Source organism: Rattus rattus, chromosome 5 (genome assembly GCF_011064425.1).
Source record: "Rattus rattus isolate New Zealand chromosome 5, Rrattus_CSIRO_v1, whole genome shotgun sequence".
In the NCBI taxonomy this organism is placed as follows: Eukaryota; Metazoa; Chordata; class Mammalia; order Rodentia; family Muridae; genus Rattus; species Rattus rattus.
Window position 1 is genome coordinate 97,692,675 of NC_046158.1, and position 27,574 is coordinate 97,720,248.

Sequence of the window (27,574 nt, forward strand, 5' to 3'; positions counted from 1 at the left end):
TATACTGTGTACACTGTAGCTGTCCTCAGACACACCAGAAGAGGGCATCAGGTCTCATTACAGAGCCACCATGTGGTTGCTGGGATTTGAACTCAGGACCTCTGGAAGAGCAGTCAGTGCTCTTAACCTCTGAGCCATCTCTCCAGCCCTCAATTAAGGTCTTAAGGAAGAGCAGTACTTGTGAAGTCAACAAAATACATTTCTAACCTGTATGTAAGTAAGGGGTTTTTAGATCTACTTCAATCTAAAGGTAAAACAGAACAAACCCAAACAAATAAAAACATACACCTTTTGTCTGCTGGTGCTGAACTGGTGGTGTGTGTAGCCGCCCAGCTCTCTGCCACCCCAAGAGCTGCCCTGCAACATTCCTAAACCAGATCCTTCCAGGCACTGAGCCGAGCCTCGCTTTAAATCCTCTAAACCTAAAGATGAGAAGTCCGTATCAGCTACCGGGACTATTTCCTCACACAGTCGAACGGCAGGTTTGACCTCACCCATTGCTGCTCTTCTTAGGCCCCTCCTGATCCAGACAGCGGGCTTCAGCACTAAGCCTAAGGCCACCATTTTCCCCTGAAGCCTGTGGCTGAGACCTAACCAACCGACCCCATGAGAAACTCACAGGGACTCTGTTGGCCTCAGCGACAATCCTAAAACAGATTTAGAGACGGACTTATCCATGGATCTGTCTTCTCCAGGGCTGGACAGGGCGGAAGTGCAGAAACCACAGCATTTTCGGGAAGATGGGAGCTTTCACTTGGTGCTTCCCAGGCTTCCTGAGGAAGAGAAGGCGACACCAGAGTGTCTTCATTTGAGCTTGTTAAAGCTCCTTTATTTTCCACCAACAGCAACTGTTCTATCTCCTCTTTTAAAGAAAAATGTGACTGAAATGCCTGCCTGGGAGGCAGGGACTGGGCTTTCTGGGCTCTCGGGTCTTCTGACCCCGCTGGCTCCCCACACACTGGTTTGCTCTTTTCGCCTTCCTTCCGGGGAGGTACGATTTGAGACTTTTCTGTGGTTTGTTTAGACTCTTTATCCAAATAATTCTCATCCTTATGAGAGTCGTGACATATAAAGCGAGGAACCCGATCTACACCAGACGTCTTACAAAATAAGAAACCCTGGATGTGCTCCTCTTTCCCCACTGTGCGAGCCCCTGGCTCCTTTGGGTGTAGCAGCGTCCTTATGAGGAGGCCCTGTGCGTTCACTCTGTACTCCTTTGCAGCTCTCTCTCTGCGCTGCTTCTGGAAGTCCTGGAGTTGAAGAAGCTCTGCAGGCAGCTCCATACACGCAGGCTAGGAAAGCAGAGAGACACAGGTTTACAAAGACCTTAACGTGACCCTAAAATCCCTCAGGATAGGCAATGAGTGTATTTAAATGTGCTCCTGTAGTGCCCTCTAGTGTTCTCAATATTATTACCATGTAACATTTTTGACTGTACTGTTTTTGAGTAATTTAAGTATTTAAGAAAATTAAATATCTACATATGTGTGTGTGTGTAAATATAGAAAATGTGACTTTCCCAGCCTGGCTTCTCTTGGCTTAGAAGGTGCACCCTCTGTAATATTCAGGTATAGTCCCTGTGCATATGAGCTCTGGTGTGTGTGCGCCTTAGCTTATGATTGTAATAAATGATTTCTTCTGTGTGTCACTGGGACCCCACCTAGACTTAGTACAGGGTAGATAAGTAGTCTACCTCTGACCTACATCCCAAGTTCTAGATTACAGGTCAATCCCCTCTCCAAGTATGAATTTTTATAACTTTATATCTTCAGTATCTTTTTTTAGGGGGAAGGGTCTCATCATGTAGTCCACAAGGATATTAAACTTACTATGTTGCCCATGCTTGCCTGGAACTCGACATGCCCTGGCCTCAGCTTCCTGAGGACTGGAAATGCAGGTGTCCACTTTAGAATATTCGTATGTTTTGGGGGAGTTTGCTGCTATCTGTTTTAAAACAGGTCTCATGTGGCTCAGGCTGGCATAGAATTCACCAGGTAGTACCAGATGACCTTGAACTTCTGATCTTCCTGTGAGCAGGGATTACAGGTGGGAGCCACCATGCCCAGTTTACGTGGTTGTAGGAGTCAAACCCAGGACTTTATGCATACCAGGCGAGAACTCTACCAAATGGTAAGTCCCTAGATCTACTAACTTACTATTTTTAATATAAAGATCTGTCTTGAATATTGTCTCATACTATCACCTCTAAGGGCTGTATGTGTATATCATTACTTCACTACTGAACCTTAATGAACCTTTCTTTCTTCATTACAGAAATATTGAAATAAAGAATGTGTTAGCGGCTGGGAAGATGACTCAGTGGTTAAAGTGCTTGCTATGAGTGTGTGAAGACTGGATCTCGAACATCCACAGAAAGGCCAGATGTGTGCTGGAGGCCAGCCAGTCTGGGTAAACTTCAGGTTTAGTGAGAGATCCCAGTTCAAAAGATTAAGTCGTGGAGGCTGGTGGGATAGCTCAGTGGGTAAATGCGCTTGCTACCCAGTCTGATGGTCTCAGCCCTGAGTTTGATTCTCAGGACCCACAGTGGAAGGAGAAGACCAACCCCTGAAAGCCCACACACATGCATGCAAAATAAATAAATGGATGAATACTACGTAAATAATTGTACATAATTTTTTTAAAAGGTAAAGTGGAGGGGTTGGGGATTTAACTCAGTGGTAGAGCGCTTGTCAAGCAAGCTCAAGGCCCTGGGTTCGGTCCCCAGCTCCGAAAAAAGAAAAAGAAGAAAAAAAAAAGAAAAAAAAAGGTAAAGTGGAGAACAGTGAAAGAAAATACATGCGGATGTCTGGCCACCATGATCTCAAGCATGGACTAGCACTCCACACACAGGTACAGACACAGATACACCACACAGGCACACAAGTTCAGGGTCAATCTCAGGTCCGTAAGACTTTGTCTCACAAAACAAGGAGCTTGAGAAACGCTCATTGGTTAAGAGCACTGGCTGCTCTTCTGGAGGACCTGGGGTTTGGTTCCCAGCACCCTCATGGTGGCTCACAACCATCCATAACTCCAATTTCTGGGGATCTGGTGCCTTCTACTGGCCTCCATTCATACCATGTGTATGTGTATGCGCATGCGTGTGTACACACACACACACACACACATGCTCACTCTCTCACACTCACACACACACTCTCTCTCTCATACACACACAAACATGCTCGCTCACTCTCACACACACACACACACTCTCTCTTTCACACACACACACAAACACGCACGCTCACTCTCACACACACACACACTCTCTCTCTCTCACACACACACACACACACACACACACACACACACACACATCACACACACTCTCTCTCTCTCACACACACACATGCTCACTCTCACACTCATACATACACACACACTCTCACACACACACAAACATGCTTGCTCACTCTTACACTCTCTCTCTCACACACATATACACACTCTCTCTCTCTCTCTCACACACACACACACACATGCTCACACACACACTCACACACACACACACACACACACATACATACGCACACACACACTCACACACACACACATTCTCTCTCTCACACACACACACAAACATGCTCGTTCACTCTCACTCTCTCTCTGTCTCTCTCTCACACACACACACACACACACACACACACTCTCTGTCACACTCTCACACATACACTCTGTCTCTGTCTCTCTCTCTCACACACACACACACACACACACACACACACACTCTCTCTCTCACACACACACTCTCTCTCACACACACACACAAACATGCTCGTTCACTCTCACTCTCTCTCTCTCTCTCTCACACACACACATGCTCACTCTCACACTCATACATACACACACACTCTCACACACACACAAACATGCTTGCTCACTCTTACACTCTCTCTCTCACACACATATACACACTCTCTCTCTCTCTCACACACACACACACACACACACACACACACACACATCTTTTAAAAAGGTAAAAAGAGTGATCTAGGTAGTAGCTCAGCTGGCATTTTACTTGCCTAGCGTGAGTGAAGCCCTGTTTTATATGTGCCATTACAGCAACAGGGCATGGGGCACCTCCCTGCAGCCCAACACTGAGTGTGTGGGGGCAGAAGGATCAGGAGCTCAAGGTCATCTTCAGTTACACAGCAAGTCTGAGGAACACTTGGGATCCATCAGTCCATGCTGGGGGAAGATCTACCATAAGGCTGCCACACAATAGCTGCTTTATCTGTTGTGAAGAGTGGGTATCAGTCAGATCTGGTATCACAAGACTGTAATCCCAGCTGCTCAGGAAGGAGGCAGGACAGAAATCAAGGCCATCCTAGACAACTCTGTCAGGCCTTTGCTTAAAACAAAAGTTTAGAAAGGTCTGTGCATGGACTTCAATGGTAGAGAGTTTGCTGAGAAATGTGAGTCCTGTGCTTGATCTCTAGCACTGCAAACACATAGCCAGTCACACAGGCAAGTTCCCAGAAGCAGTAGGTATCACTGTGTTCAAGGTGAGGAGAGGCAGAGAATACACCCAGAAGGCTGTACCTACCTCTGTGCCGGCAAGCCGGTCTGCAGACCCATCCCGGTAGGTGTTCAGGTACGCATCCACCAGTGTGGTCAAATCTGACATCACCTCATCCAGGAGCACCAGCCGAAGGGGAAGCAGGTAGGCTGTTTCCAGGGCCAAGATTTTCAATAAAGAGGGTGGAAGGGGTCTTGTCAACCATACTTCTGGATTTTCCTACAGACGGCAAAACAATTTTTAATTAATACTAAGTAAACTTTAGCTGGGCAGTAGTGGTGTGTGCCTTTAATCCCAGCACCCAGGAGACAGTGGCAGATCTGAGTTTGAGGCCAGCCTGGCCTACAGAGTGAGTTCCAGGACAGCCAGGGCTACATAAAGAAATCCTGAAACCTTGTTTAAAAAACAACGAAAAAGTAAGATTTTTCTAGAAAATGACTGTTTCCAGTTGCTTAAACTGACATTTTCTTCTGAGCATATCCATGGCCTTCTGAGCAGGTGCCCGCCTCCCCACACCCAATACACAGTGTCTGTGAGTCAGAGAACAGTAGGGCTGGGAGGGGGGCTGGCATCTGGACTTCTTACTCCAGGTTGGAGGGAGCAAGCCAGTCACAGAGCTTGCCCATTGTGTCTAGGATTGGAGGGAGGGCGGGGCTCAGCTCAGCTGTAGGGCACTTGCCTGCCATAAACAAGGTTCAGCTCCAGCACTGAAGGAAAGTGCTGGGACAGACAGACTTTACCATATGAGCAACCGTAGGTAATAAATACAGTCACAACCCAGGTCTGCACGGAAGGATATTATGCTCTAAGGGAAACTGATAATGCGTTGGGAAAAGCAACTAAGGTGATTTTGGTTCTGTGTCTTAATTCAAGTACTTTTACATTTATAACCAACAAATCTGGGCCCTGGCTTCTGTCCACTTGAATCCACAGTCTGCTCCTCGCTGACACAGCTAAGACTCTGGCAAAGCTAACCTCGTCCCTATCCAACAGGCTAACAGTCCTGTGCAGAGCACACCCGAAATTTAATGACACATCTTTCAATACTTACCTGAATCTGTTTCTGTCTCTCTTCTAAAAACAAAAGGTATTTGGGGGCAACTTTAAGGTGTCTGATTAAACACTCCTGCAAAGTACTGATACAGTTTGGAAGAAAGCCACCCGTTTCCATAGAAAACTGAAGAACATCGGCTACCTGGGGTATGAAACAGAAAACAATCACACAACAAAAGAGAATTAAGTAAGACACAGAGAAGGATCTCACGTCAGAGGTATTCTGAGAACTCATCTGTAAGGGCTGAGATGTAGCTATGCTGGTACCATACTGCCCAGCATGCCCCACATCCTGGGCTCCACCCTGGCGAAAGTGAGGTTTTCTGGTGCAAGCCTATAGGTAATTCCAGTACTTGGGAGGCAGAGGCAAGAGGATCATCATCTAAGACCTGGGGAATTAGAGGCCAGCAGCCTGGACTACATAAGATGTGTGTGTGTGTGTGTGTGTGTGTGAGAGAGAGAGAGAGAGAGAGAGAGAGAGAGAGAGAGAGAGAGAGAGAGAGAAGGAGGGAGGAGGAGGAAGGAGAGAGAGAGAGAGAGAGAGAGAGAGAGAGAGAGAGAGAGAGAGAGAAGAGAGATCTTTACCATTTTCCCCACAGTCATGCCATGGATGCTATAGGTAAATTTAAAGTAGGTCAACCAACGTATTTTGACAAGAAAATAATAAAGAAGTTAGGTAATAACCCAACTCTCTGTTGTGTGTCTTCTCTTCTTGCTTGGCTGCTTTACAGTCATTACACCGTGGTAGCGGGCAGGGCTGAGGCAGCCGCAGAGCTGTCCACTCAAGGGCTCTTCATTACTCACAGCCACTCTGGCACATTTTGGTAAAAGGAACACAAACAACACTGACAATTGCTATACTGGGCTGGGGAGTGGCTCAGTGAGTAAAGCACATGCCAGTCATGCCTGAGGATCTGAATCAGAGCTCCAGAACCCTCAGAAAGCAACCTGTGGCAGCACTGTGATCCCAGGACTCCTGGGGCAGAGACAGGAGGAGTCCCAAAGGCTCACTGGCCGGCCAGCCTGGTGGATGCAGTGAACAGCAGGAGATAGCCCATACCCACGGCCGTGTCCTGATCTCCATGTGTGCACTTGGTGCCTCTGTGCCTGCACCTGCACACCACACACAACACTCGCACATGGCATAAATAAGAGTTAAGAAAACCTGCACTGAACATTTATCTGTTGCCACAGGCTACATAGTGACCCCAGTGTATCTCTGTCTACCCTGGCTATGGTAGAGCTTGACAGTGATCCTTGTATGTAGAAGTTGTAGGCAGGATCTGGACTTCAAGGTCATCCTCAGTTTAGAGGCCAGTCTGTAACATGAGATTCTGTCTTTAAACAGAAAAACAAACAAACAAACCCAAAAACCAGAACATATCACTTTCTTTTTTTTTCTTCTTTCTTTCTTTTTGTTTTATTTTTCAAGACAGGGTTTTTCTGTATGTATCCCTGTCTGTTCCGGAACTCACTCTGTAGACCAGGATGACCTTGAACTCACAGAGGTCTGCCTGCCTCTGACTACCAAGTGCTGGGACTACAGCCATATGCTATTACCACCCAGTCTTCTTATTATTTAAAGATGTATCTAACTTTATTTTATGTGTGTGAAAGAGGGCACCATATCCTCTGGAACTGGAATTAGCAAGCACGTGGTTGCTAGGAACCAAACTTATGTCCTTTACAAGAGAAGCATATGTATGTGTCTATGTTAGTGCGTGCATGCATGTGCACAGACGTATTCATCTACGTGTGTAGGTCAGAAGGATACTGGGAGTGACTATTCTGTCACTCTCTGACTATTCTTTTGGGGCAGAATCTCTTTCTGAACCTGGGGCTTGTGATTTCTCAGCTAGGTTGGAAGTCAGCAAGCCTCAGTGACCTTGTTGTATCTGCCTCTCGGAGCTGAGGTTACAGGTGTTTACAGGGGCACTCAGCTTGTTACATGGGTGTTAGGATCTAAACACCAATCCTCAGCATCATACAGCAAGCATTTTTAACTGCTGAACCATTTATGCAGCTCTGCATTCTCCCATTTTATATATAAATTATATATGTATATATAATTATATATATATAATTTTTGAGCTAGGGCTTTATGTGGTCTAGGCTGGCCTTGACCTCACTATGTAGTTGAGACTGGCTTTGAAATTCTGAATCCCCTTGCCTTGTGATCCTGAGTCTTCCTGCTTGCTACCTACAGAAGACATACTTGGAGGAGGGAGGAATGAGCCAAAAGCCAATGAATGTAAGTGGCTACTGAAAACTGCGACAGACACAGGAGATGAAAACTTAGTAGTTCAAGGTTATCTTTAGCTACATATGGTTTGAGGTCAGAGCTACATGAAGCCCTGTGTAGTGATCAAAAAGAAAGAAAGATGGGGTTGGATTTAGCTCAGTGGTAGAGCACTTGCCTAGCAAACGCAAGGTCCTGGTTCGGTCCCCAGCTCGAAAAAAAAAAAAAAAAAAAAAAAAAAAAGAAAAAAAAAAAAAAGAAAGATATATTCTGTTTTTTGTGTGTAGGTTTGGTTCCCACAGACTCAAGTGTTTGAATGACTGGCCTACAGGGCATGGCACCATTAGGAGATGTGGCCTTGTTGGGGGAAGTGTGTCGCTGCGGAGCTGGCTCGGAGGTCTAATATATGCTCAAGCTGTGCCCAGTGTGGTGTTTTCCCTCTGCTGCCTGCAGATCAAGATCAGAACTAACTCTCAGCTTCTCCTCAAGCACCCTGTCTGCCTGCCTGCTCCCATGTTTCTCGCCATGATGAGAACGTCCTAAACTTATGAAATGCAAGTCAGCCCCAATGAAATGTTTTCCTTTATAAGAGTTGCTGTGATCATGTTGTCTCTTCACAGAGACAAAACCCTAACTAAGACACCCTGTTTTGGTGGATAGTTGCAAAGTTGAGGTCAGATTAGGTTACAGAGCAAGTTTCCAGACTTACACAGAGAAACCCTGGCAAAACATTTTTTTTTTTAAAGCAAAGGAGCAGAGACTCCCTGAGAACCTCTAAAACATTCTTGCTGACACCTTGTCTCTTACTCAGTAAAGGTGATGTGAACTTTCTTACCTATAGGAGAACTTTTTTTTTTCTTTTTTTTTTTTTTCTTTTTTTTAGGAGCTGGGGACCGAACCCAGGGCCTTGCGCTTGCTAGGCAAGTGCTCTACCACTGAGCTAAATCCCAACCCCAGGAGAACTTATAAGAACTATAGGAGAGAAAAATTAAGGTGGTCACGCTCAATTTGTGATCAGTTATAGCAACAATGCTTATCAGATGTGCAAGGCTCTGAGTTTGTTCCATAGAAAGGAAAAAATACTTATGCTGATGGCTTCCCAGGAACAATGACTTTGGGAGTAAGCATGCCACAAAAGCAGTGTCAATACTGGGCCCTGAAAGATTCTAAAAGAAGGCCCAAAGGAACTGAAAACATAAGAAATGGACATAAGAAGTTGTATGAACTTTGTAAGTAGATACACAAAGAGTAAAAATGGGCCGCATATTTAAATAGGACATTGAAATTTTAGGAATTAATCCTCAAAAATAATAATCAATCCCCAAAGGAAAAAAGACCAAGGAAAGGAGGGAAGGGAGGAGAGAAGAACAGGAGGGAGAGGAGAGAGCACCACTGTGACCAGTGGGAGGAGGGAGAGGAGAGAGCACCACTGTGACCAGTGGGAGGAGGGAGAGGAGAGAGCACCACTGTGACCAGTGGGAGGAGGGAGAGAGGAGCACCACTGTGACCAGTGGGAGGAGGGAGAGGAGAGAGCACCACTGTGACCAGTGGGAGGAGGGAGAGGAGAGAGCACCACTGTGACCAGTGGGAGGAGGGAGAGGAGAGAGCACCACTGTGACCAGTGGGAGGAGGGAGAGGAGAGAGCACCACTGTGACCAGTGGGAGGAGGGAGAGGAGAGAGCACCACTGTGACCAGTGGGAGGAGGGAGAGGAGAGAGCACCACTGTGACCAGTGGGAGGAGGGAGAGGAGAGAGCACCACTGTGACCAGTGGGAGGAGGGAGAGGAGAAAGCACCACTGTGACCAGTGGGAGGAGGGAGAGGAGAGAGCACCACTGTGAGCAGTGGGAGGAGGGAGAGGAGAGAGCACCACTGTGACCAGTGGGAGGAGGGAGACACGTGGGCACCACTGTCACCCGAGGGAGGAGGGTGGGAAGTGCGAGCCAGTGTGACCGGTGGGAGGAGGGAGAGGAGAGTGGGAGGAGGGACCACTGTGACCAGTGGGAGGAGGGAGAGGAGAGAACACCACTGTGACCAGTGGGAGGAGGAGGAGGAGAGCACCACTGTGACCAGTGGGAGGAGGGAGGAGAGAGACCAGTGGGAGGACCACTGTGACCAGTGGGAGGAGGGAGGGGAGAGAACACCACTGTGACCAGTGGGAGGAGGGAGAGGAGAGAGCACCACTGTGACCAGTGGGAGGAGGGAGAGGAGAGAGCACCACTGTGACCAGTGGGAGGAGGGACAGGAGGGCACCACTGGAGGGAGAGGAGAGAACACCACTGTGACCAGTGGGAGGAGGGAGAGGAGAGAGCACCACTGTGACCAGTGGGAGGAGGGAGAGGAGAGAGCACCACTGTGACCAGTGGGAGGAGGGAGAGGAGAGAGCACCACTGTGACCAGTGGCTTTAGTGTCTAACAGTCAAATCTGAAACCAGAGGAGGTTTAAGGGCAGGGTTAGGCATTTCTCAGTTCTTTAAGGTCCCTTGCAAGAATCAAATCAGATCTCATCAAGATATTATTCTGAGCCATATTGGTTTTTTTCATCTTTAAGAAATAATTTATTTAGATTGTTTTATGTACCACCTGTATACCTGGTGCCTGCAGGGGTCAGAAAAGGGCATCAGTTCCCCTGGAGCTGGAGTTACTGATGAGTGTGTGGGAGCTAGGACCAAAGCTCAGGTCCTCTGCAAGACCAACAAGTGCTCATAACCACTAAGTCATCTTGCTAGCCCCGTAATATAAGAGCTTCAACAACCTATACCCCCGAGGGACACACATGTTAAAGAAAAGATGTGATTATTCATTTCACATTAGGTCAATGTAAGTTTCTGAATGTCACGTCACACCCACCTTCCTTCTTACTTTTATAATTCTAGAGCAAAGAGAGATGACTTCCTCCTCAATGATTCTAAGTAACTTCTCCATACAATTTTTATAGCTCAACAAATGTATGTTCTCACAAGTTATACACATAATTCATGTGAGAAACGGGCAGGAATGGGCATTTTTCTTTTTTTTTAAAGGGTCTCCCTCTGTAGCATTGGGTGATGTAGAGCTCTCTATGTAAACCAAGCTAGCCTTCAACTCACAGACATCTACCTGCCTCTGCTTTTCTTCCAGGACTGAAGACATGTGCCACCATACATCTGCATGGCCATTTCTCAGATAGAGAATCTTTTCTGCGTGTTGGTTTGACTCCTGCATTCCCCCTCATACCTGTGTGTCAAAGACGTTGCTCAGCATGATCCCGTACTGATGAGACAGGCAATCAGACAGCCAGCGACAGTCGTGGATAACCTAGGGGTCAAGGAGGGGACAGAGCTATTGGACCCTGGCCATACCCCATTACCACAGGAGTCACTGTCTACACTCACCTTTAAGATTCTCTTGTCTTCTAAGATCATCTGAAGTCCATTGTTGAAAGCACGGCTTCCCAGAAGGAAAATATCAAACAAGTAAACTCGGCTGTTTGTGGCTACCTACAACAGACACCACCACAGGATGAGGACAGAGCAGAGGACAGGGGATAAGGACAGACCAGAACAGACCTGAGGACCAGAAATACAGGACATGGATGAAAATGCCAAACACCTTCACTGTTAAGCTGGCAGTGGACATTCAAATGGTACTTAGGAAAAACAACTTTTTTGTTTTTTGTCAAAGTCAGGGGGTTTTTGCTTGTTTGTTTGTGTAACCCTGGCTGTCCTCGAACTCACACTATAGACCTGGCTGGTCTCCAACTCAGAGATCCACCTGCCTCTGCCTCCTGGATGCTGGGATTAAAGGGCTATGCTGCTACTTGGAGGCTTTTTCCCACAGACAGATGTCTCTTAATGCAAACCAGGCTAGACCAGCTGGCCAGTAAGTCCCAGGACCTGTGTGTTTCTGCCTTTCCAGTGCTGGGATTACAAGCACATTATACTATACTTGGCTTTTGAAGGTTGTGAGTTCTAGGTATAGCATTCAGGTCCTAACAACTGAAGTATCCTCCAGCCCTTAAACACAATGTTGACTAAAAAGTAAATGTGCCTTCATCACTCCCTGTCCCTCTTGACAACTGTCCTTGGTGGTGGCATCTGTACTGAAGACAGGGATGTAGCAACTGAGAAGACTACAGGGAAAACTGCTGAGGGCCCATGAGATGGCTGAAGGTACTGAGCTGGTAAAGGTACTTGCCACTAACACTGAGAACCAGAGCTCAATCCTACGGATGTACACTACACGGTAAAAGAGACTGACTCCTGCAAACTGTCCTCTGACCTCCACACACACTGGCACATCCATATACTGCCCCAGCCCTAAATAGATACATGGAATTTTTTTACTTTACATTTTTAATATATTATGTGCATGAATAGTTTGCCTCATGCATGCCTGGTATCCTCCAAGGTCAGATGTGGCCACTGGATTTCCAGCAACTGAAGTTACAAATAGTCATGAGCTGCCAAGGGGTTGCTGAGAATTAACCAGGTTCTTCTGTAAGAACAGTAAGAGCTCTTATCCCTTGATCCATTTATCCAACCCTCTCTTTAAAGAGTAACTGAGAAATGGAAGAATGGAATTCCTAGGGCTCAGCCTGTATGCAGCTCGGTGAAAGACTGGGTATCTAGGATGTACAAGGCTCTAGAAGAACTAGGTTCAACCCCTAGTACTTCCGGGAAAGAAAAAGAAACCAATAATGGACCAAAGTGAGTTACAGACTAGTTCGTGAGCGGCGGTAGTGGCTCATGCTTTTAATCTCAGCACTCTGGAGGCAGAGGCGAGTCTCTGGTCTACAGAGTGAGTTCCAGGACTATATATATATGTATATGTATATATATGTTTATATTTATATGTTTATATATATTTATATTTACAAGTGCATATACACATATATGTGTAGACACACACACCTGAACACTTGGGGAGTGGATATAGGAGGAATGAGGGGTTCAAAGGCTAGCAGGTATACAAGTTCAAGGCCAGTCTAGGCTATATAAAATCATGCCAGAAACAAAACCAAAGAAAACATTTTAGTTTTAAAAACTCTTTTACCTGAAGCCAACAGAGTTTCCCATGGCGACACACATTAGCTCCTTCAGCAGCGACACTCAGGACACTCTGCTTCTTAATGTGGAGCATCTGTTAAGAAAAGGAACACACCTTTAGTCCCAGCAATTGGGGGTCAGAGGCAAGCAGAGCTTTGAGTTTAAGGCCAGCCTGGTTTACAGAATGAGTCTAGGACAGCCAGAGTTACACAGAGAAATCTCATCTCAGGCAAACACAAAAGAAAGGAAAGGTTTTGGAGGAACAGATGTCTTTTATGATACTGTGAGGCTAAAAACCATACCTTGACAAGTGATGAACACTGGGTTTGGGGGAAGGGTTGAGAAAGGGTCTCATATCTCAGGCTGACCTCCAACTAAGTTATGGAGCCCAAGCTGGTCTTAGCCTCTTGATTGTCTGTTTTTAACCACCAATGTGCTGGGATCATAAGAATGTAGCAAACATCTAGTTGCTTAGATTGTGTGTGTGTGTGTGTGTGTGTGTGTGTGTGTGTGTGTGTGTGTGTGTGTGTATGTGTATGTGTGTGTGTGTATGTGTGTACATTCTCTTGTGAGTATGTGTGTATACCTGCATGTGAGGACAGAGATCCGTGGTCTGGTATCTTCCCCAGTCACTTCCCACTTTACGTTTTTTTTCGATCTACTTGTTTATTTCATGGATGTGAGTAAACTGTAGCTTCTTCGGACACACCAGAAGAGGGCATCAGATCCCCATTACAGAGGGTTGTGAGCCACCATGTGGGTGCTGGGAATTGAACTCAGAACCTCTGGAAGAGCAGTCAGTGAGCCATCTCTGACTTAACCACTGAGCCATCTCTCCAGCCTCCTCACTTTACATTTTTGAAGACAGTTTCTCAGTGAGGAGCTCACTGGTTTGGTTAGACTAGCTGTCCAGAAGCTCCAAGAATCTTCCAATCTCTGCTCCCTCAGCACATGCTCTGGGAATGAATACACACACACACACACATACATACACACACACACATACATATATCAGGCCTGGTGGGATCTGTCTTCCCGGCTACTTGGAAACTAAGGCGGGATTGAGTTGGAGGACAGGCTGAGAATATTATGGAGACCTTGTCTCTGAATCAGAGACCCCTGCACACCCAATTATAAGTTTATATCCAACACAAAAGTCGGTGACTCTCCTGAAGTCCATCTGAACATGAGGACAGTCATTTCCGTTTTCCAAATTCATTGAGATAATACCTAAAACCATCTGGAGCAGACTTTTGAAAATGTAAGTCAGGAGCAGGGTGTGGTGATGTACTCCAGTAATCTGAGAGAGGTGGAGACAGAGGCTTAGGAGTTCTAGGTCAAACTCAGCTACATGGGAAGTTTGAGGCTGCATGGAGCATAGGTCAGCCAGCCTGGTATGGTAGGGTACACCTATAATCTTACTCTGGAGGCGCTGAGGTAGGCAGATCTGTGTTCAAGGCCAGCTAGAGGCATTTTCGAAAATAAATAAATAAGTCAGGGGAGATGACTCAGTGGGAAAGTGCTTGCCTTACAAGCCTGATGACTTGAGGTAGTTCTAGGCTACCCTGGGCTAGCTCTGACTGAGCAGACCCGACAACCCATGCTTGGTATAAAAAGGTTGGTGCAGTGGTGCACATCTGTAAGTCCAGCATTCCTACTGTGTGATGGGTGACAGAGACAGGATAACCGCACAGAAGCTTTGGGTCAGTTACCTTGAAGCACACAGCACAGTGGCAGAAACAAGAAAGAAACTGCTTCAAATAGTAGGAAGAACTGATCCCGAAGGATGTCTGCTGACCTCTATGTACATGCCATTGTACTCATGCCTAAGCATACACAGATACATAGGTGTATACATACATGGCTATATATACATATACATATATATGCACAGATAAAACTAAATTAAAAAACACAAAAGCATCTGGTGAGATGGTTCAGTGGATGAAGGGTGGCTGCTCTTACAGAGGACCTGGGCTTGATTTCTTGTACCTACACAATCAAGTCCCAGAGAATCTGATGATGTAAGGGCCCCAGATTTGGTAGGTCTCAAGATCTTACTTAGCACAACTGATTCATGGTGGAAGTACAATTAGGCTGTAAAACTCAGTATGTAGTCAGCAGCACCTGCCAAAACTAAAAAACAGGTCTAATCTATCAAATCCCACAGTTAGGGAAAGTCTCGAAATATACTAACCTTGCTTTTTGGCTTCTGCAGTTGCACTTCTAGCTAACTGTTCTTGTTAACTGGATTATGTCAACCCAAGACATAGTTTTGGTGCTTAAAAGCTCACCCTGAGAAAGGCTTGGGCTGTACTGGGATCCTGCACACCCAGTGTAAGTCATCAGCTGGCTAATAGAGACTTTCTATTGGCTTAACCCCATGTCAGAGCAGTCTTCTTTGGCGAATACCCCATAACAATGCCCTTCTCTGAACTCCAAATACACTACATGGATGTGATGCACGAACACACATGTAAGCAGAACACCCAAACACAGAGTATTTTAAAAACTATTTAAAAATAATAAAACTACCAAAATACTCTGTTACTAGGGAAAACATCAAGATCTGAAAATCAACTTGTAAGATACAGAGAGGATATCTATACAGACCACACTGGGAATGACTGACCGTACTTACCGCAGCACCAAACTTCTGCTGGAACTGATCAATGACCGTGTACGTCACCTCCTCTTCCTCTACAAGAGAAAGATGATATTGAATGTACCTGTCTTCCTTGGCAAGAAAATGGCCCTCCTGTTAATTTTAGATATACTCAAACCACACAGCAGCACCTTTACCCATTGACCATCTTGCCTGTTCAAGTCAAGCACTTTAAAAAGATATTTCATAACAAAAAGTAACAGTTTACAGTAAATGAGTCCTGGAAAAGGAACAGTACCCACATGGTTGGAGTTCTCTAAATCTTGCTAATTATTAATATATTTTTTGAGATGAGATTTCGTGTAGTTTTGTAGTTTTAGTTTTCAGGTTAGCTTTGAACTCACTAAGTAGTTGGGGATGCTCTTGAACTTCTGATCTTCCTGTCTCTACTTCCCCAGCGTATCACCATATCAAATGACAATGGGGATGGAACCCAGGTCATTGTTAATATAAGGCAAGTGTCCTAGGACCTGAGCTACATCCCTAGTCCCTAGCTTAAGATTTCTTTTTCCGGGGTTGGGGATTTAGCTCAGTGGTAGAGCGCTTGCCTAGGATGTGCAAGGCCCTGGGTTCGGTCCCCAGCTCCGAAAAAAAGAATCAAAAAAAAAAAAAAAAGATTTCTTTTTCCGTGGTTGTCTTGATTATGGGTACTATTCTATTGTTGTGAAGCAACACTATGACCAAACCAACTCTTATAAAAGAAAGCATTTAATTGGAGGCTTGCTTACAGTTTGAGAGGTTTGTCCATTATCATCATGGCAGGAAGCAGACAGTCACAGTGCTGAAGCAGTAGCCCAAACGGGATACACCCCTTCAACAAGGCCACATCTCCCAATCCTTCCAACCAGTTCAACTGGGAACTCATATGTTTGGAAACATGCGAGAACTCTAAAACCAGTGGATCTGAATCTCTTCTGGATTTCATGGGCACCTTCACTCACGTACACACAGACACAGACACACAGACACACACACACACACACGATTAAAAAATAATGTTGTTTAAAAAAGATTTATCTTGGCCTGTTCAATATAGTTCAGTTAAAGACTTGGCAGCAGGTGACATGACTTTAATCCCCAGGGTCTGCATGTTGGAAGGTGAGATTGTCCTCTGACTTTCACAAAAGAGCCAAGGTATGCATACGTGGATCCACAGGCACCCCTCCCCAATCCTTTATTTCCTAATCTCTAACACTATGTGGTGCAAATGCCGTGATGCTAGTGGACAATTATGAAGGGCATCGATCCTCCTCTTCTTCTTCTTCTGTATGTATAAAGGCTTTCTAGTTGACTTCAGCTGGTCTCAAGATGTTAAAGATGTCTTTTGGTTGATCCTGAAGTTCTCTGTTAGTCTCAGACTTCTTTAGGCTATGCTTTTTATTTTTGGAGACAGGGTTTCATTAAGTAGCCTATGCTGTCCTCAACTTACAATCTTCCCAACAATACACCACCTGAGTGCTAGCATACTGGATCCTGGGCTTTTATTCAAACAAGTTGACCAAAACTAAAGGTTACAGTGGATTTTAATGCTGGCTTACCACAAATTAGAATCAGCCAAATAAGGAGCCTCACCAAATGTCCTTACTGCCTTGACTGATGGGAAGGCTCACCCAACTGTGTGTGGGGTCTTCTGGTAGTGGCCCAGTTAGAAGAGTATGTCAGAGGGGAGATTACTGTGTCTTCTGCTGGCTTGGTTTCCCCTCCTGCTGCCAAGTTAATCCACTCTGTTGCTGCTGCTCCCTCCACTGCTATCTGAACCAACATTGCCTAGGTTCCATCATGAACTAGGAATGAGAGGCTCTCCAGGAACCTTCTGGGTCTCCAGCACCAGATTAGGACTACTGAGGCATCCTGCCTTGTAGACTATGTAAACAACATTTGTTGCTCCCATGGCAGTGAGACCCAGCCATGGTGGGATTTCTCCAACTGTGGAAGCATTTACTCAAGGATCCAGTAACTAAGGGCTTTCAACTTCTCAGGAGTGACTTAGCTGTTGTTACTGATTGGTTCTGTTTCCTCTAAAGAACACTGACTAATATGTTAAACTGCTGAGGTCTCCAAAACATCTTCTTTTCTTTATTTATTATAAATACACTGTTGCTGTCTTCAGACACACCAGAAGAGGGCATCAGATCCCATTACACATGGTTGTGAAGCCACCATGTGGTTGCCAGGAATTGAACTCAGGACCTCTGGAGGAGCAGTCAGTGCTCCTAATCACTGAGCCATCGCTCCAGCTCCTCCAAAACCTTTTCTACATGAAGTTTTCCTCGTCTTAGTTTACACAGCTTCATACTTGCAGGTGCTCAGGCTCAAAGCCCTAAAATCATCCTGGATTCCTCTTTATCCTCTCACCACCTCTGTCTAATTTGCCAGGTATCCCATGTGCCCAAGTTTACCATTCATCTGGGCACAGTACTTCCTGTCTACACTACTGCCACCATTCTTAGAATTGGTTCTTTGACTACCTCATGTACGTGATGACACATACATCCCCCCACACAAATAAATATAGTTGAAACAAAACAAAACAAAACAAAACAAAACAAAACAAAACAGGGTGGTGGGCACACCTTTAACCCCAGCACTTGGAGGCAGAAGCAGGCTCATCTCTGTAAATTCAAGGCCAGCTTAAACTACAGATGGAGTTCCAGGACATCCAGGGCTACATAAGGCTATTAGCCCAACTATCAAGATGATAAGTAAGGAGTACTATAAATTTGAGACAAAAAAGAGATTATCTTAATTTTAATATGCTCCTATTCATTCATGTTTTGTCTCTGCCTTGTTCTAAGTACCTATATTACAGTGAAATTCCCTCTTAAACAATATTATCTCTTCACAAAGCTGTCTAGATTTCTTTCTTTGTGCCGTTGGTTCTTTTTTTTAATGGTCTCCTTATAGCCCAGGCTGACCTCAGCCTCAAGATCCTTCTGCCTCAGAGTCTCTTAGGAATGGGATTAGAGGTGTACACTACCAAACACTTTATTGTTATTATTTTTAATGAAAAACCAAAACAAACAAAAAAAAGCTCTTCAATGCTTTGCCTTCTTTCTCCCTTCAGAGTCCCTTTAAGGATCTATAAACTCTTCAGTATCCACCAATCCCACCTCATTGCTATAACTTCTTTCTCTGCTCCAGATGTAATGATCTCCTGGCTGATGCTTCACGATCTAGGTGTGTCTTCCTCTAAAGCCTTTACCTTTTTCTTTTCTCAGTGTTAAACACATTTCTCAGCAGGTGCTGTGTCTCATGCCTATAATCTCAGCCCCTAAGGGCTCAAGGCATGATTGCTGAGAGCCCGAGGCTGGCCCTGGCTCCTGAATAAATTCTGGGCTACAGGAGTGAGACCCTCTTACAAAACAGCAAAACCCAGCCAATTTAAAAACTGGGCATGGGGTTGGGGATTTAGCTCAGTGGTAGAGCGCTTGCCTAGCAAGCGCAAGGCCCTGGGTTCGGTCCCCAGCTCCAAAAAAAAGAAAAAAGAAGAAGAAGAAAAAAAAAACAAAACAAAACTGGGCATGGTGGCAGGTGGATCTCTGTGAGTTCAAGGCCAGCATGGTTTACAGGAGTGAGTTCCAGGACATCTAGAGCTACACAGTGAAACTTACTTTCAAAAACAAAACACACACACACACACACACACACACACACACACACACACACACACACACACACCAAACAATCGCAAAACCCTAGAGAGGTGGCACCTTTTTGAATCCTGTCACTTGGAACTTGATGCCAATCCGGACCACATGAGAAGTAGCACAGTGCCCAGCTCTGTCTGCAACTAGACAGTGACTCAAAACAAACAACAGCATCCAAGGGCATCAAGCAGCTCTATGCTTTCAATCGTTCCCTGGACTTCATGCACGTTGTTACTTCAGTAATACCTGCCCTAGACACTCAGCAACTTTGAAGGCACACGACCCATGTGCTTACTGTCCTGCTATTTCTCAGCATTGGGTAGGAAGTACTAGCATTCTATATATTTTACTCATTTTTCCTTTTTCTTTTCTTTTTTTTTTTTTTTTTTTTTTTTTTTTTTTTTTTTTCAGCAACAGGGTCACATATACACTAGATTATCCTCAAACCTGCTGTGTAGCCATGGCTATCCTTGTACTTACTCTAGGCTTTCCTAAAACCAGCTACATAGCCATGGCTACCCATGACCTTACTCAGGCTATCCCAAAACCACCTATGTAGCCATGGCTATCTTTGAACTCTTAATCCTCTGGCTTCCATTTTTGGTGATGGGATCACAGGAGCTGCAGCACCACACAGATTTCCCACTCCTTCCTTTTTCTTATTCAACATCTCTTGTATCAGAGCTCAATGTGGGCAGCACCCCAGGCCCAGCACACAGTACGCACACTCATGTCAACTAAACATGTAGTTTATAATGCTTATCTTAATTCACAAGTTTTATTGTGAGCCACAATAAAAATATTCTGGCACGCACAGAGTCTCGGCACTCACCTGATGGGCAGTACTTGAGGTCACTGAGGAGAGAGCTGGTTGGCACCTCTGGTGCAGGTGAGGCAGGCTCACATACATTTAAGTCTTCATTTTTCATTTTCTCCATTCCAGCTCGTTCTGTATTTATGCTATCCTTACAGAAAAGATCACATGCAGGTGAACTGTCCTTTGTTACCGATGCCAGTTCCCTACTTGTTAACAGGAGGACTGTGGCCCATCTCTACACTGCTCGCACTATGTTTGAGTGCTGTCTAGAGCTGGCCACATTGGCCTGCTTGTTTTTATTTCCTTAGCTCACTTGAGAAATAAGCAGATGGAGCTTAATCTTTTCTTTTCCTCTAATGTACTCTCTTGGAAAACATCATAGTGAAGAAAACTCATAATACCTAACAGAGTTCGCCTTTTCTCCCGATGCACCTTCCACTTCATCCATTAGTTCCACTGAAAAACAACCAAAAGATTTTCAACAGTTTCCAGCTGGAGAACCATTAGCCACTCCATCCCACACAGCATGCTCAACTGAATGCTATAAACAGGGGTTGAAAGTGAACCATTAGTCACTGAGCCCTTTATTGGCCAGTGACAGAGAAATCGGGGTTTAAAGCCTACAGATTCCCAACGTTGAGTCCTCAGGTTTCCTGGTCACGAAGCAGGATCAGGAACTTCTCTCTGCTCTTTTCTGCCTTGTTTTGTTTAAGTTTCGTGGTGCTGATGTGTTATTTTCATTGACTCTATAGGGTTTTTGTTTATATTTTTGTTATTTTGAGACAGGATCTCATCACATACACCTGGCTGGACTCACAGAACTCTGCTTGCTTCCATTTCTGTTTTCCATGTGCTGTGATCAAAGGGGTTTTGTGTGTGTGTGTGTGTGTGTGTGTGTGTGTTTGTGTGTGTATCTGGGTGTGTGGTGTGTTTATATGTGGTGATATATATGTATGTGTGTGCAAAGGGGCACATATCCACAAGCCAGAGGGGGGCAGTTATCTGGCCCCTACATTATCACTCCCTGCCTTAGTCCTTTGAGACAGCATCTCTCACTGAACCCAGGGTTGGGCTGGTGTCAGCACAGAGATTCTGGTGTCTCCCAACAGAGCTGGAGTTTCAGGCCTGCAAAGCACCCCGATCTCAGGTCTTCATGATCGTCCAAGCAAGCGGTCCTACCTCTGAGTCTCTCCAGCCCCGCAGACTTCATCTGCATTCACCTCACTCCTAATGCACTTCAGCCAAGCTAATTACTGATAACTCACAGGCTCTGGCATCCATTCTTTGATACCAGGAAAGACATGACCGGTAGGGCAGAAATCCCAGAACTGTGAGAGAAATATTTCAGACATTTTTAAAACAATTTGTTGTTGTTGCTGTTGTGTTCTTGTTTTTTTGTGACAGGGTTTCTCTGTGTAGCCCTGGCTGTCCTGAAACTCACTCTGTAGATGAGATTGGCCTTAAACTCAAAGAGCTACCTGTCTCCCCATCCAGAGTGCTGAGATTAAAGACATGCACCACCAGTGCCTGGCTGAAACCAATGATTTTTAAGCAGGATATGAGTTACACTGAGTCTAAGATAGGCTGGACTCACTGTACGGCAAGCCCGAAATCTGCCTGTCTTTGCCTCTCTGCCTCTCCAGGGCAGAGATTATGCAGCCCTGTTTTTACATAGGTCTAAGATAAACTCATGTTCTCATGCTTGCAAGGCGAGCCTCTATGGGCCTGGGTTCAGTTCCCGGCACCACATGGCAGTTCTCTTTTTAAACTGGACATTTTTTTATTTATTTACATTTCGTCATTTTTCTCTCCCCCTCCCCCCACACACCTGGAGCTGAGGGCTGAACCTGCTTGTGCTAGGCAAGCGCTCTACCACTGAGCTAAATCCCCAACCACACATGGCAGTTCTCAACTGTCTGGGACTCAACACCCTTCCTCTGGCCTCCTTGGGTACTGCACACATTTGGTACACAGATATAACATGTAGGCAAAACACTTACACATACACATAAAATTTTAAATAATTAAAGTTAAATAAAATTACATAAATACAAGTTGAAACTATGGCATACAACTTTATTCCCAGCCTTCAGGAAGCAGAGGCAGGAAGATCTTTGTTTGGGACTAGCCAGACCCAGAGAGCAAGCTCCTATACATCAATGCTATGACTCTGTCTCAAAAAAAAAAAAAAGGTCGGGGCTGGAGAGATGGCTCAGCGGTTAAGAGCACTGACTGCTCTTCCAGAGGTCCTGAGTTCAAATCCCAGCAACCACATGGTGGCTCACCGCCATCTGATGCCCTCTTCTGGTGTGTCTGAAGACAGCGACAGTGTACTCATAAATAAATAAATCTTTAAAAAAAAAAAAAAAAAAGGTCATATATACAGTACTAAGGACAAGACAAACTCCATTTTCTTTCAGATACCTGAATGAAGCAGAGAAGTGAGTTTCCCAAAGCAGATTCCAATTGGCATCCAGGGAACACAAAACTTACCATTCAAAATCTCATGCCCGAAAAACATTTTCACTCCTGGGACACTTCGGCCTGACTCTATGTTCTTCACTGTGATGGAAAATAACCCATCTGTTTAATAACACATAGTATTTTCCCCATAACTGCAAGAAACTGTAAAGGCTCTTAAAGTTAATGAAATATGAGTTTTATAAAACCTTTCTTCCTCAAAGAAGTGCAGAGTCAGCTAAATTACAAAGTTACACTATACGACTGAGTAATTTAATAAACCTCAGAATGTTCTAAACAAACAAACAAGAACTTTTAAAGAGCTAGGTGTGGTGGCACAGGCCTTTAAATCCAGCACGAGGTGGGCAGAGGCAGGCAGATCTCTTGAGTTCAAGGTCAACTTGGTCTACATAGCAAGTTCCAGGCCAGCCAAGGCTACACAATGAGACCCTGCCAAAAGGGGGGAAAAGGTCAAGAAAAAAATCCCCAATTGCTGGGATCAGAGACCTGTGCCCCTCCACTTGGCCTCGGCAGCACAGTGGCTTGAACATCATGCTCTCTGTGTGGTAAGCAAGCACTCTACCAACTGAGCTACACCCCCAGCCCTGGTTTGTGTTCGTGACACAGGTTCTCATGTGGTCCAGGCTGGCCTCAAACTCATTATGTAGTTGAGACTGGCCCTGAATTCTTGACTTCTGGACTTCTTTTTGTCTGAGACAAATTAATCCTTTACATCAGTGATATTTTCCCCCTCTGTTGAAGCCAAAAGTAATTTCAATAACAAGATTAATTTTAATATTCATGTAAACAAAATTAACCAAAGTCCCCAAGTTTTAAAACTAATATTGAAAATTGTCACCACAGGGCTAGAGAGATGTTTAGCATTTAGGAACCCTGAATGTTCTTCCAGAGGACCAGGGTTTGAGACCTAGTTCCTGAGGATCCTATGTCTTCTGGCATGCAGCTGAAACACCCACACACATCAAATATATAAATAATGAAAGAAGAAAATTTCCACTATTATGCCAATGAAAGTACAGAAGTGAGTACCAACCAACACAGGCAGCCACGTTGCTCTAGCAACAGTCCCCACAGTCTAACGGTCTTCTGCCGCCTTTCTTTAAATAGGATCAACATTGCTTTCCCAGCTTCTAGCGCTGCCCACAATCACCCCCTACACTCAGCTGCTAATCCCTTGAGAGAGGAGGGGAACATGACAAATAGTCAAACCGTTTTTCAGGACAACAATCTTGTTAGGATCCACATGCTGGAGCACGCCCTCAAAGATGCCAGACACCAGTGTGAGCTTCACCCTTCTCCACAAAATCTGGTTGAGGAAATGGTAGTCACTGCTGGCATCCATGCTTTTTCATTCCAAAGCAGCCTTCAGAGTCTTCCTTCAGCATCCAAACACTTGAAAATTAACAGAGAGATAATTATTTTGAAAAGACTATTTTGATTGGGGTATGGTGGTACACCACTTTAATCCCAGAAGACAGATGTGAGGGGATCTCTGTGAATTCCATAGCTCTGTCTACATAGCAAGTTTCAGGCCAGCCGGCGAGACCCTCTCTCAAAAACAAACAAACAAATGAACAGTTTTGAAAGTTTGGTTACTTAGCTTTTCTCTAAATTTTTTCTTTTCTTTTCTTTCCTTCCTTCCTTCCTTCTTTCCTTTCTTTTTTTTGTTTGTTTGTTTGTTGTTGTTGTTTTTTTTTTGAGACAGGGCTTCTCTGTACAGTGGTGGAACTTGCTCTGAAAGCCAGGCTGGCCTCAAACTCAGAGGTCCACCTTGCTTCTGCCTCCCAAGTGCTTGGATGGAAGGTGTGTGCCACCACTGTTTCTCCATTATATTTCTCCAAATATATTTCTAAAGCAGTGGTTCTCACCCTATGGGATGGGGGTGTAAAATGACCCTTTCACGGGGGTCACAGATCATATATCCTCTGTGTGTGTGTGTGTGTGTGTGTGTGTGTGTGTGTATTACAATTCATAACAGTAGCAAAATTACAGTTATGAAGTAGCAACAAAAATAAATTTATGTTGGGCAGTTACCACAACATGGGGAGCTGTACTAAAGGGCCACAGGTTCAAAAAGGTTGAGAACCACTGCCCTAAGGGATAAAAGAGTATTTTGGTTTTGTTCACAACTTGAGATTGCTAAGAATAATCACAGCAAATACAATTTTATTTATTTTTATCTTATGTGTACTGGTGTTTTGCCTCCAGGTACGTCTGTATACATTAGTTTAGTACCTGAGGAAGCCTGAAGGGGGTGCCAGATCCCCCGAAACTGGAGTTATTGTTGGGAACTAAAGCTGTATCTTGGGCAAGAGTATTATTAAGCTTTGATCTATTTCTCCAGTCCACAATTTTAATTCATATGTAGGAAACTCAAAATTATAGGGCTATGGGCAAGGTGAGATTAGCTTCTGTGTTTATAAAATGGACATGGTTAGTGAATTATGTGGAAAGGATGAGGTGGAGAGACTGTAGAAGCCAGAGGGGATGGATGGCATCACGGAAACTGCCTTTCGGACACAGTGGGAATGAAGAACATATGAGCTCATGTGGCAGCACGCACAAGGCCCGCACAGGCCCAAGCCAATGGGGTCCAGTGTTTAGAGGCAGAATTCAACACAAGCTCCCATCACTGACTAAAACTCGATCTCCAATCGACAACTGCTCACAAAGGAAAAATCAGTGTCTCCTAAGGAGTCTCACTGGATATACAAACTTGTCAGGGCAGGCCCCATGTCCAGCAGTAGATAGCCTACACAAAATGAACTCATTTTTGGAAATGTTTTGTCTCAGATTGCTTCACCTGGGGCTTTTTTAAAACCTTACTAGACTTCTGCTTGTGTATTCTGGTTTCCAATTTTTGTGTTTTATTTGTGCATTTGTACGTTATATTCTGGATTATTTGCTTTTTTTCTTTCTTTTTTATTTTATTTTATTTTATTTTTTTGAGACAAGGTCTTACTATGTAGCCCTGGCTCTCCTGAAATTCACTCTGTAGACAAGGCTGGACTCTATCTCTCAGAGATCTGCCTGCCTCTGCTTCCCAAGTTCTGGAATTAAAGGCACATTAGTTTCCTAAAGAGAGAGAGAAAAGGGACGGGATTGGGAGTGTGGAGAGGTGGGGGAAGATCTGGAAGAAAATGTAGAAGAAACTAATCAGAATACATTGTATGAAAATTTATTTTTAATTTAAAAAAATGGGCATGGTGCCCCTTTCTCATAATAGCTAAACACAGGCCTTTTACTTATTTTATTAAAATTAAGTATTATACAATAGCACTGGCTAGCATAGATTTCGCTATAAAGACCAGCCTGGTGTAGAACTTATAGAGATCCACCTGCCTCTGCATCCTGGATGTTGTGATTAAAGACATATGCTGTGTTTGGCTTTCTACATGGGTGGTAGAAATTGAACTCGGGTCCTCACTGAGTCACCTTCCTAGCTCCATAGTATTTCTGTCTGGTTATGTTAATGATACTGAGGACCAATCCTAGTGTCTTGCGCAGGCTGAACAAGCACTGTATCACTGAGATATATCCTTAGCTCCAGTACTGTGTCTTTAATTTTAGAAGTTTTTATATATTCATTTACTTTATATATATGAACACACTGAAGGTCTCTTCAGACACCCCAGAAGAGGGTGTTGGGTCCCATCACAGATGGTTGTGAGCCACCATATGGTTGCTGGGAATTGAACTCAAGACCTCTGGAAGAACAGTCAGTGCTCTTTTTTTTTTTTTTTTTTTTTTTTTTCCGGAGCTGGGGACCGAACCCAGGGCCTTGTGCTCGCTAGGCAAGCGCTCTTCCGCTGAGCTAAATCCCCAACCCACAGTCAGTGCTCTTAACCTCTGAGCTATCTCTCCAGCCCAATTTTAAAAGTTTTAATTTATTATTATTATTCTTTTGTGTTTTTGAAGCGAGGTATCACTGTGCAGCCTTGGCTGGCCTTGAACTCACAGGGGCTTTGCATGCAGGGATTAAAGACATATACCACAATGCCGGGATGCTTTTATTATTTGTTCTGTAGGCATTGGTATTACTTGCATGTATGCCTCTGAACCATATGTATGCAGTTCCCTCGAGGCCAGGAGGAGCTGAAGTTACAAATGGTGTGAGCCATCAAATGGGCACCTGGAACTGAACCTGAGTTCTCTGGAAGAGCAGTCTTTAGTCCCAGGTTTCTAAAATTCTCTAGTAAAATGCTGAGATTTGGGCCTCACATGCTGGTGGACACCCTCTACCTCCAGTTTCAGGGGATAGGATGCCCTCTTCTAGCTTCCAGTGGTGAGAATACGACACACACAGACACAGATAGACAGACAGACAGACACACACAGACACACCCCTACCTCTCACTTGAACGCGTACACCCAAATACTATTCTTTTTTTTTTTTTTCTTTTCTTTTTTTTTTTTTTTTGAGCTGGGGACCAACCCAGGGCCTTGCACTTGCTAGGCAAGCGCTCTACCACTGAGCTAAATCCCCAACCCCTCCCAAATACTATTCTTAAAGGTTAAAACAAATCAGAAAAAAAAAAAACATAGCAAAGAAAATTTTGTTACTGGTTTTGTGTGTGTGTGTGTGTGTGTGTGTGTGTGTGTGTGTGTGTGTGTGTGTGTGTGTGTTTACACGGGGTTTCCCCAAGCAGCCCTAGCTGGCCTGGAATGCCCTATCTAGATCATACTGGTCTTAAACTTCCAAAGGTAACTTCTGTCTCTGCTTCCTCAATGCTGCAATTACAGACATCAAGTATCAGGCCTACTGTAGGATTTAACTGAATACAGCCCTCAAGATTTAGACTAAAAATTAGGAAGGAAAAAAAGGGTCAGGATGAAAAGATGAGCTTCCAGACTGACTGAGAAAGGGATTATGTATGTGTCTAACATCAAGATTTTCATGCCACAGTTATGATCTCAATGAGTAAGTCAACCGGGGTTAATTAGGAAAACAACTGAGTCAGACTGGAAATTTAGTAGGCAGGGAGACCTTGGGGGACTCAGGCTGGGCTGTAACAGCCTAAGTAACTTTGAAGCTAGTAGTCTGAAGTGATTTAAGAAAGGCACTAAGATATTTAGGTACTAAGTTGGTTCTAAACAAAGGAGTGAAGGAAGCAGACAGGTGAA

General features: G+C 44.6%; 1 protein-coding gene across 1 annotated transcript; it reads right to left on the reverse strand.

Moving 5' to 3' along the window:
* Positions 1-493: 493 nt before the first annotated feature.
* Exd1 (exonuclease 3'-5' domain containing 1) lies at positions 494-23,792 on the reverse strand. Its single transcript, XM_032902313.1, has 11 exons — positions 23,660-23,792; positions 22,463-22,531; positions 20,371-20,425; positions 19,985-20,112; positions 15,482-15,540; positions 12,848-12,934; positions 11,188-11,292; positions 11,030-11,110; positions 5,574-5,717; positions 4,550-4,741; positions 494-1,292 (listed from the first exon to the last, which is right to left on the reverse strand). The coding sequence occupies exons 1-11, from the start codon at positions 23,790-23,792 to the stop codon at positions 648-650; spliced, it is 1,698 nt and encodes a 565-aa protein (XP_032758204.1). The 3' UTR covers positions 494-647.
* Positions 23,793-27,574: the final 3,782 nt, after the last annotated feature.